The sequence below is a fragment of the Lygodium microphyllum genome, chromosome 30 (assembly GCF_053477565.2).
Source record: "Lygodium microphyllum isolate KBCC chromosome 30, Lygodium_microphyllum_v1.1.10, whole genome shotgun sequence".
In the NCBI taxonomy this organism is placed as follows: domain Eukaryota; kingdom Viridiplantae; phylum Streptophyta; class Polypodiopsida; order Schizaeales; family Lygodiaceae; genus Lygodium; species Lygodium microphyllum.
This window is the reverse complement of record NC_141164.1, coordinates 51,757,019-51,768,390: the sequence shown is the minus strand read 5'-3', so window position 1 is coordinate 51,768,390 and position 11,372 is coordinate 51,757,019. Positions and strand designations below refer to the sequence as shown.

General features: G+C 39.2%; 1 protein-coding gene across 4 annotated transcripts in view; it reads left to right on the top strand.

Annotated features, from left to right (window-relative positions):
• The first annotated feature begins 5,929 nt into the window (after positions 1–5,929).
• LOC148009839 (Cytidine/deoxycytidylate deaminase family protein) overlaps positions 5,930–11,372 on the top strand; it is a 72,690-nt gene continuing 67,247 nt past the window's right edge. For 3 of the 4 annotated variants that reach the window (XM_087673239.1, XM_087673236.1, XM_087673238.1), the window contains exons 1-3: positions 5,930–6,162; positions 6,535–6,746; positions 6,864–6,939. In XM_087673239.1, coding sequence (XP_087529365.1) covers positions 5,974–6,162; positions 6,535–6,746; positions 6,864–6,939 — 477 coding nt within the window. In that variant the 5' untranslated portion in view covers positions 5,930–5,973. The remainder of the gene's footprint in view (positions 6,163–6,534; positions 6,747–6,863; positions 6,940–11,372) is intronic. The other variant, XM_087673237.1, reaches the window with a different exon arrangement.

Below are 11,372 nucleotides of genomic sequence, written 5' to 3'. Positions count from 1 at the left end.
ACATCGTACTTTATGCAAAGATATCCAAGCCAAAGCTGATCCATGCTGCACTTGGTTCAAGGAGAATGGGAAACGAGAGGGATGCGCCGTTCAACCTCCCTACCCGTAGGGCATAGTTACATTCCGGTCCCCTAAAACGGCATGAATCGGGGTTCTAACCTAACACTTAGTAAGAGTATATCATCCGTAAAACATGGTGAGAAGCCTTTCAGTTCTCTGGGACCACCCGGACCAGTCGGGGGCTCCACCCACCCGCTTCCCTCAATAGGTGTTTTTCAGTTATTTAATTAGGTCCTACCATGTTTATGTGTGACATTTAAAATCAACTTCCTTAATTAAGTCTTTTAGGGAACAAGGTTCGTTCGCATAACTTATAGCACTGATACCAAAACAAAGCAAGCAGCCCTTTTGACAAACAAGTTCCTTAACTTATCTTCCAGTTAATCTTTGTCTCCTACCCATACAATAGAAATTATATATCCCTTTTGCCCTACAAAAGTACCTTGTCCAAATCACATGGCACCAAAATTTCCATTCTTTATCTAGAATAGGATCTTCCAACGCCACAAACGTTAAGGCCACGTCATAGTCTTCAACTCCATTCCAGACTTGGCAAGGGTTGTCCAGAGCTCCACCTAACCCACAAGCTGCCTAGGAGTGAAACACCTTTTTTGTGTTTGGCCTTTTCACCACTCGACCTTCGGCCCATGAATTGAGCAGTGCCCTTTTCGAGTTAATCCGCGGTGCGATCTTGGAGGTGATCCACCCATGTAAAGAACCTTTCCTTAATTAGTCCAAATAAGAATCAAGCACAAACAAGGCATTCAACCCTAATATCATCTTTCAGAAAACATTCCTTTATTCCCATGGCAACTTGTCATCACAAAACCCTACCATGAATTTACCATCAATTACAAGTACTTGGAATAATCATCCAAACCACAATCTAACAATTAGTTGATTGTAAAAGCATTTAGAGTGTTGTTCAATCAACCAACAAAAACAATGGTATTATTTTCTGAACATTGCAAGAATAGTCATGATAACCTTTCCATCGCATATTTGCTCTCCCCCTTGGGATCAAAGAGCAATACTATGCAGAATTTTAACTTGACTTTATCTTCCTTTCCCCTAAGGCAAATAATGCAATACAAATTTGTAACGATGCGAGACTATCTTCCAATGTAAAATAATTTCCGAATTATTATGCAAGTTATAATCAATTCATGGTTTGGCAGCACAAGGTAAACTCCTTAATCGTTATTTTATGTGAAATCTTCATAGGATGGATGCAAGTCTTTTAATGCACGATCACTTCATGTACCATTGACAAATGTTTTATATACTCTTTCCCATGCATGTATCGTCTATGTGCATAACTCTCAATGTAACTTTATATGCTTTTCATGCTGCATATGATTTTGTCGCGTAGCACGGGATGCAATGATTGTATATGGGTACAATGATTTGTGCGAATGTCAATGTGCCATATGCATAAATCTATGCAAGGTCATTTATGGTAATGGAGAACCTGACACAAAAAGAATTATCCTATGATTTCCTACGAGCACATAACCTTTGAAAAATAATTTCAAGCTACTCATATTCATGTGCATGCCAAAGCGATATTGTCTAAGTTTTAATGAATAGAGGAGAGCAATTAGTACTTGGGTATATGGAGATGAATTACCCATACCGAATGTTGTATATCCATCTTTACTTCTTAAATACTAGCCTTCTCCTCTTTGCACCACATGAGCATTTTGGTTGGTTCGGTATCCCCAAACCAAACTTCTAAATAATATATAGAATAGATTATTTTTGTCAATATATATATTAGATGCTCTACAAAACATTAATCTGATGTTTAAAGCCATGACACACTCAAGTCAATTGACGTGTGCTTAGGTAGCAAGGTTAGTTAAGTGACAAGGTCATACCAAAGAGTCACTAATGTGTCGGCTACTCATTTTCTCTTATCATATGTGGCCATGTATGCAACACTACATATAGGTTGTCCATATGGTACCCTCATTTTTAGATGGACCGCCACTACAAGATATAGGCCTTATACCAACGTTAAAAGCGACGAAAATGCAAATAACAAAATTTGCCCCCGTCGTCGCAAAAAGCCTCGTTATTGGCAATGCCATAGGACAGTCGATATCACCGTCGCTATCAGCGTCGGCATTTGCGATGCTGATACCGACGCCAATAACGACGTTGATAGCAACGGTTTGCGACATAAATAACGACGCCAATAACGACGCGAGCAGTAAAATTTGCGACACTAATAGCGACGGTAACAGGGGGGAAAATTTGTGGCAGGGCAGCATATAGCACTGTGTGCTTTATTAGAGCCATACAAAATAGTTTCTGCACTGTGTACAATGTGCTTGCAAACAAAAACAATGTATACTGAAATCATAACATTGATACATGAAATAAATACATGATCGCATAATAAGTGATTGGTACAATCATGACAAGATATTACTAATACATAGAAAATGTCTATATAGATCAGGCGACTCAAAAATAAAGGTGTGTGAGCTCCAGGGATCCAAGGGCGAGTTACATATCCTCGCCCTCCGAAAGCTCGTACCGCCGCAAAGGAGCATCGAATAGACTCTATAGAAAAAGAAACAACACATTAGTCCACCATACAATAATGCATTCTAATTAAACATGGTAACTACGGACAAGAAAGATGAGTGACTTACAGGGCCACTGCGTCTATACAATCGGTCAATCAATGAAGTGAGACTATGCCTCTCTACATATCGAGTCTCAAGGCCAATCGGATCGCGATTTGTAATGGAGTGTTGCAAAGAAAACAAAATGCAAACTGTTAGAAACATAATTGTCAGTACAAAGAATATTGTGAAAAAATAAACAAGCAAAACAAAAGAAAAACTTACAAAATCCTCCAAATATGTCCTGTGGCCGCCACTCCCAAGATAATGGACCACTCCGGCCTCGAGTCGTGCCCTCGTCGCCTCGCGCTACTGACTCCTATGTCCTGGAGAATCTGTAGCCTCCTCCCTTAGTCGGCGCCAGTCGTTTGCATCTAACCACTCGGGCTTTGCAGTCCCACTCTTGATTGCCTTACGTGCGTCGGATTGTTTGTGTGACATATATGCACGCATGCAATCCATCATCTAGTCCGTAGATAATCTATCTACTGAGGCTGGAACCGGAAACTCCTCGTGCAAGGATGCTACTATGTAGTCCTTGCTCCCCTCCAGTATGTTCTTCCAATGATCCAAGATGTTGTATCGAAAAACTTGTTGGCACAACTCTCTCATGCAAGTCATCACCCTCCTCCCCTCATCATTCATGATGATGGCTCCTGACCTACCATTGACTAGATATCTATATCCCCTTGGAGTCTGCCTAAGATGGGTCCTCTCCCATCTGCATCCACGCTCCTGGGCATATCCAGGAGACCCCTGTGCATCCGGTATACCGACCGGGGTAATATCTCTCGGAGTGGCGCCCATAGGGGTACCACCTGCTGTTGCTAACGACTGAGCAAAAGCCGGAATAATTGAGAGAGAGAGAGAGAGAGAGAGAGAGAGAGAGAGAGAGAGAGAGAGAGAGAGAGAGAGAGAGAGAGAGAGAGAGAGAGAGAGAGAGAGAGAGAGGGAGGGAGAGGGAGAACCTTCTAGAAGGTTCCTCCCTTCTCCCCTCCTTAGAGGGTGGCCACATGTGTTTGCCCTTTCTTTTTTCTTCGTGAGCTTATCCCCCCCCCAACGCAATAGAAGAAAGTTGCCTCAACACGCTATCTCGCCGATGAGAGAGAGAGAGAGAGAATATATATATATCCTCTTTCTCTCTCAATTGAGCACACTCACACACCCACTCTCTTAAAAAAATAATTGAACATATAATATAACCATGGAAAGGAAAAAGACGAGCCTTTGAAAAATTGTATGTGGCTCTCTCTTTCTCTTGTTTTTTGAGAGAGAGAGAGAGAGAGAGAGAGAGAGAGAGAGAGAGAGAGAGAGAGAGAGAGAGAGAAATAAATAAATTTCTTTTTAATTAGATGTATGACCTAATATGATATTTTAATAGTTGAACATGTACATGCAATGTGTACATACTCTAAAAACATCCACAAATGCACGTACACTACAAACTAGTTGATTTTTTAAAATTGAACTTATAGAATGAGATAATAATTTTAATGGTTAAACATATTCATGCAATGTATACGTACTCTAAAACCACACACAAATGCACATATAAGACTATAAAAACACATGAATATTGCATGCACACATATACATATATACAAACACATGCACATATATGCATACATGTTCATATACACATAAGAGGAAAGAGAATGGACACACACTTATAAATATGCACACACAAACACATGTAATTATATACACAAATATGTATGTGTGTGTGTGTGTGTACATACAACTCATACACATGTATAAAAATGCGTACACATATACGTATGAGATGACGAAATATGAGAGATGAGAAAAAAGAAAGGAGAGAAAATAAAAATATGAGAGAGAGAGAGGGGGGGGTAGAAGACACATGTTTATGAGATCATGCAAACAGACACACATGGAAAATAAAAATATGAGAGAGAGAGAGAGAGAGAGAGAGAGAGAGAGAGAGAGAGAGAGAGAGGGGTAGAAGACACATGTTTATGAGATCATGCAAATAGACACACATGTATTAAACATGTAAAAAAGGCAAAAAATGTATGTGTATATCATTTGTATATGCATACATACACGAGAGAGAGAGAGAGAGAGAAGAAGAAGAAGAAAAAGGAGAAGAATAATAAGAAAAGAGATAGGAGAGGGAAAAGAAAGAAGAGAGAATAGAGAGAAAAAAAAGGGAGGAGAGAAAATAATGAGAGAAGAGTCCACATACTTATGAGACTACACAAATGGACACTTGTAAAACACATACACACTCACATGTATTTGAACATGTATATGAGAGAAAAAGAGAAGAGGAGAGAGAATAGATACACATTTATAAAATACGCACTTCCAAACATGCATACAACCACATATACAAACACACACATCCACACGAGTATCTTTATGTATATATATATATGCAATGCATACGCATATATGCATACATATATACATATAGATATAAGATGAGAGATAAGAGGAAGAAAAAGAAAGGAGAGAGAATAAAAATGATGAGAAAGAGAGAGGGGACACATTTACAAGACCACACAAATAGATGCACATGTATTAAACACACACATACACACATGATATAACAATAATAATAATAAATATATATATAAATTTTTAGTAATACATTAACATTAATATTAATAAAAATATATAATATATATGTATATGATAATTCATAAATAAGTTAATGTATAAGCATCTTATGTATCATGTATATATGTTAATATATTACTATAATCTATAATATTTAATGATATATTATTATTTTCACTAATTATTATGGTGTTTAATTATCCTTCATGTATTATTTATATTAATGATAATTGTGATATACTATATATATATAATTATTAACATGTATAATAATATAATTGATTAGGATATTAATAATTAATATATTATACATATATAATTATACATAAATTTTTTCAAATAATTATTAGATCTTCTACTCCCTATATATCAATGAGTGATACATCTCTATGCATTACATTTATATGCATTCAACATTATATTAATCTAAATTGCCAAAGCTTTTGAAAATTTAAATCATGGTTTTTATATCACTCTTTAATAAAATATCTTACTGCATGAAATGTACTTTTAAACCCCGATACGAAATATCGAAAAAACACTTGTACGAAACGCCAAAAGAATCTAGCCGCGAAGCACCTAGTATATATATATATATATATATATATATGCAAAAGGAATCTATTCATAAAGAGAAAAAAAGGCCTTTAAACATCTGGGCTCTGTCTGATGTTCCCGCCAAAAGGGATCGATGGAGTCGCAGGCAGCCTGCGCGACCCTCTCGCGATGGCTGGGATGCAGGGACGAGAATTTGGCGCTTACCTTGCTAATTGCAGGCCTGGGAGGCCTTGTGGGGGCTTCTCTCTGCTGCATTGTCAACCGCCTTCTCATTTTCTCCGCCTTGCAGAAGGCAGCATCCCGGCCCCTCCCTCACCTCAAGGTACGCTTCAACCGCATCACGAAGGTCGAATTCCCCTCTTTTGCATATCGTCTGTGTTTGGCTCTCTGCAAGCTCTCGTGTCAACGAAATTCAGCTTCTCGTGTGTGGCTGCCTGCAACAATGCGCATCTCGCAGAGTGTTTCTGACACACTCAGCTTCTCACATCCAAAAAATGGTTCTGCGTGTTAAGGAAGATCTCATGTTTATTGGCTGCTTTACATCGACTAAATTATTTGCTAGCCCATTACTAACATCCTGGTTAAAGGCCGCAGTACATTTCTGCTTTAACCACATTTTAATCATCCGTTAGGTTTAAAGCAGTTATTTCATTTAAAAATCAATCCCTTTGGTGGACTGGTTATTTGTGAACAGCAGCAGCACAAAGCTCCCTCCCCCACTGAGAAGCCACGCATGCCAGATGTGTTTACCACCAAGATTTTCAGCCCCATTGCCAATGGCAAACACAGAAATGGTGAGGACGTTGGCCTGCATGACGCACTGCTCTCTCCTGCCCCTACCGAGAGTGCGCTATCCTCTGGTAGTAGCCTCAAACAAGACCCTTATAATCCAGCTAAAAGAGAAGGGTGAACATCTTACCAGTTATTGCATCCAGTTTGAATTTGGAAGAACAATTATCATGTCTGTGCTTGGTGGTCACTTGGATTGCAATTTATTATAGTTGTGCATATTTGCTCCTCCAGATACTTATCATGGGATGATTATTTCATGGCAATAGCCTTCCTGTCAGCGCACAGGTCAAAGGATCCTAATCGCCAGGTTGGATTCTCTCCCTCTCTCCCTCTCTCTGTTTGATTCTATTACTGCTGTGTATTAGTGTCATTATGAGAAAATAAGATGTCAGGATGTATTCATTGCTAAATGACATATCTAGCTATCTTGAATTTCAAGGATCCACATTGATGGGCCCGAGCTGAGAATAACAGGAAGTACTAAGGTTACATGGGTAGTAAGATCTCAACTAGTCACTAGTAGAACACCAAAAAGAGGCACACTTTTTTGCTGCACAAGGCACTATTAGGCTTGGATGAGCAAAGATGAGAGAGAATACATTTTAAGGATCTTGAAAGGCACATCATGTTCATCCCTGATTCCTTAGTCCACATTTTGTGCCATTGTCTTAATCATTATTACCCTTAACAGTTTTTTTATTCATGATTCATCATTGGTCTTCATCTTGTGACCCATAAGCACAGTGAGGGAAAGTGATACTATCCAATAGCTATAAAGACATATACTTGGCACTCATTTCAAAGTAATGGAACTATCAGTTTGAGTCATTGTCAATGTCATTGTCCATCTTACACAAGAATGTATTTATGAGTCTAAGCTTTCAGCTTGGAACCTAATTCACTTGTATAACAATTAGTCTATCTAAGTCTATGTCATCATAAGTTGCGTATTCATCTGGCATCCTCCATAGCTCTTGCCATGCTCTAGATCTATGCTTTTCACATTTGGATCATAGAGGGTAGAATGGTATCCATGGGTCAGTGAAAACTCGTCTGTCTTGTGGTACCAAGATCACGCACTTACTTCAACCCATAAAGAGCTTTCTACGAGTGAAATACCTTATCATTTCGGTCAACGAAAGAAAAACCAAGAGATTGCTCCACATAGACTTCCTTCTCCAAATAACTGTTTAAAAATGCACTTTTGACGTCCATCCGATAAATCGGCCAACCGTGGTGAGTAATGAGCACAACCAAAAGACGAAATGATGTAAACCGAGTGATAGGTGTAAAGGTTTCTTTATAGTCAATGCCGTGCTTTTGCTTGAAACCTTGCACTACAAGGTGAGCATTGAATTTCTCTAAAATACTATTAGCCTTTAGCTTAGTCCTAAAAATCCACTTCATCCTGATGACTAATGATCCACCAAAGTCCAAGTCCCATTTCAGTCAATACTATTTAATTCCTTCTCCATGGTCTCACTCCACAAAGAATCCTGGAGGGCCTCCTGCGAACTTTTTGGTTTGGAATGTGCAATGTAATTCCCAGATGTAAGTCTCATTTTGGCCAATACTATCTAGTTCCTTCTCCATGACCTCGCTCCATAAAGGATCCTGGAGAGCTTCCTGTTAACTATCTGGCGGCTCGAAATGTGCAATGTAATCAGCTGTAAACAACAATGCTATGAAGCCCGACCAGACCTTCTAGGGTCCTCTAAAGTGAAATCTGGTGAAAGAATTCCCAAATCTCGCAAGGTCTGTTGGTACCAGCAAGGTAGCAGGTCTTGTGAAGGAGGCTTGGAAGCTGAAATGTCTACATGAAGGTCAAGAGAGGACAATATACCTAGCTTAAAAGGCATGATCTCAAATAATGTGAGTGGAGGTGAGAACAACGAGTCTAGTGCAAAAGATTACACGAAGTCTCTCTTATCAATGACAACATCTCTCCTAAGACGTTCTTTCGAGGATCAAACAAACAATAGGCTTTTGCTTCGGAAGAATATTTCATAAAACCAAGAGATCTGCTCGAGAGGTAAGCTTTTCTATCTTATCAAGAGTGTGCATATAAGCACGACTACCGAAAACTTTGAAGTGAGGAACAACACGTTGAGAGCAAAAAAATGTCTCGTATGTAGTCTTTTTAGGGACCGTCGCAATCGAACATTAGTTAAGAATGTACACTAAAGTGTTAATAACCTCAATCGAAAGGTGCTTAGGGAGCTCTACTGCAAATAGCATAGAGCGTGCTATATTCATGATTGTTCGTTTTTTACACTCTACAATTCTATTTTGTGTACGGAAGTTGGTAGAGGTGAGCTAGCATACAATGCCTTACTCGTATAGAAACTCAAAAAACTCGTGGGAAGTAAACTTGCCACCAGAATCATTCCTTATAGTATCCACACGATAACCAATCTAGTTATGAACTAGCAACTCCTAAGTATTGAAATAAGTGAAGGTATTTAACTTGTGCTTGAGGAAGTACATCCACATATACCTAGAAAAAATCATCCACTATCAAAAAGAGATACAACGTGCCATTCAAGGCAGCAGTGGATGTGGGACCACAAAGATCTACATGAATGAGCTTAAGGGATTTTTTAATACATGTGATCTCTCAACCATCCCTTGGTGCGACAACTCATAAATAGAGTCATAGCCAAGATGTCCTAAGTGAAAATTAAAGACGCTCAGAGTCCATGGGCTTTCGTGTAGTGGCAAGGCCTAGAAGCGATGGAACTCCGAATCATCAACAATTGGCTCAATAAGAAAATGAGTCATGAAGTAAAGGCCATTAGCCTTTAGGCTATGCCTTGCCTCAAGCAATCACTAAATCAGACTGAGAGTCTAGGACCTTGACTGTGGTCACTGTAAAGAAAACCACTTGCCTTGATTGGCAAATCTGCTGAACGGACAACAAGTTCACCCCAAGCTAGGGAACATGATAGTCATCATCTAGCGAAGCTAGATCCGAACCCTAGTCAGTGGAAAAACTGGCATGACCCTAGGCTTGAATCTTGATTGAGAAGTTGTTTCTTGTGCAAACTCTCTTGACTACAGGGGCTTAAAAAATGAAAATATCCTCTATAGCAGTTATGTGATAGGTAGCTCCATTGTCCACAAGCCAAACAAGTGCTGATTCATTTGGCTATGGCGAGTGAGTCTCTACAATCACCTCATCAAGAGACAACTCGCAAATGTGAACGAGACTCGCATCAAATGTCTCTAAGGAGACAATGTGGATCTCCAAAGACCAGTTAGATAAACCCTCTAGAGTTGAGTAGTTCACCAACTATGATGGTTGATTAGTGGCAGTGTTGGCCTAGTCTCACTACTGCCCCTATTGGGGATTGCCACCACTCTGCTTCCCTTATTGGGGGTTACACAATTGGGGTGCGAAGGTCTGATTCTTGGATTTTGTGTATCTCTTGCTTTATATTGATACTCGTCGTCATAATGACGAGCCTTTTGACAATGTTGACAATACCAATTCTTCTTAGGTACATTCTGCCATTCAAGTTTGAGAGTAGATTGAGTGGTTCCTTGGGATTCACTAGCCTTATTTTGATTTTAATTTTGATTTGAGTTTTGTTTACCCCTATCCTACCACCCCTTCTAAGAAGATGCAATGAGAGTCCCTCTATTGAGGATGTGTTATAAAATTGATCAAATATACATTCATAACGCAACAATTAACACTCAAATTCATAAAATGTGGACATCTTAGGCTCTAAAATCACCTACTGTACAAAAATAAAAATATTTTTGTAGCAGCTTGTTAAGGAACAGGGCAACCTGATCATCAAAGAACTTAGAAACTCCAATGGTTGATAACTCGACAAGAAAATGCCGATACACATCTAACTTGACTTTCAAGTCATCCTTGTTAATGATTTAAAATTTTAGAGCTCATGATCCAAATTGATGGAACAAGTCCTATCTCGAGCCGCATAGCGATCAATCAAGTGTGCCTAATGCTCGGAAGCTAAGTCAAAAGCTAAGAGTAAAACTCAAGTAATAAGCCTCACATAAGCTCAATAATAGCAAAGGCATTACGAGCCTTCCATGAGCAAATGACCTTGGATGGAACAAGTGCGAGATCAAGTTGGAGTTTCAACCCTTGTACTAAATCCCACAAATTCTAAGGGTATAAGACATACCTTATTAAGTTAGACCAAGTAGTATAGTTTGACCCATTGCAAGCCTTATCATTAAAAGCATGCATGGTGGATGAGGAGCTAGAACCATGAGATGTCTGGGAAGATGGATAGATGGATTAGTATGGAGGATAAGATGATGGTAGTAGGGTGGATAAGAAGGAGGGAGTAATGGTGGATAGGCAAAAATAGGCTACCGATGTCCAATGAGTGCCGATTGATATAGAGATACTGAAACAGACATAGGTTCATATAGTACCGTAGGTAGAGGTAAAAACACTGAGACACGATAGCCTTGTCCAAATGTCGACTAGGACAACCGAATGATTGGATGGTCCACTACGTAAAGCCATAGAGGCAAACTACGGTACCAAATGATTCACACTCGAGTATGTATGGGATGCACTCCCAAAGAGATAACCCAAAAGTTTATGGGAGGTCGAGCCTCCATCATAGATACACCACCCAAGAATGGGTATATAAAGATCCTAAAGACTGTGCCTAAGTGTGCAAAACCCTTAGTGTGGTGTGTGGTGGTAAATGTGATGCCCTTAATGAAAGCAGAAAGAAAGATGCAATGAAA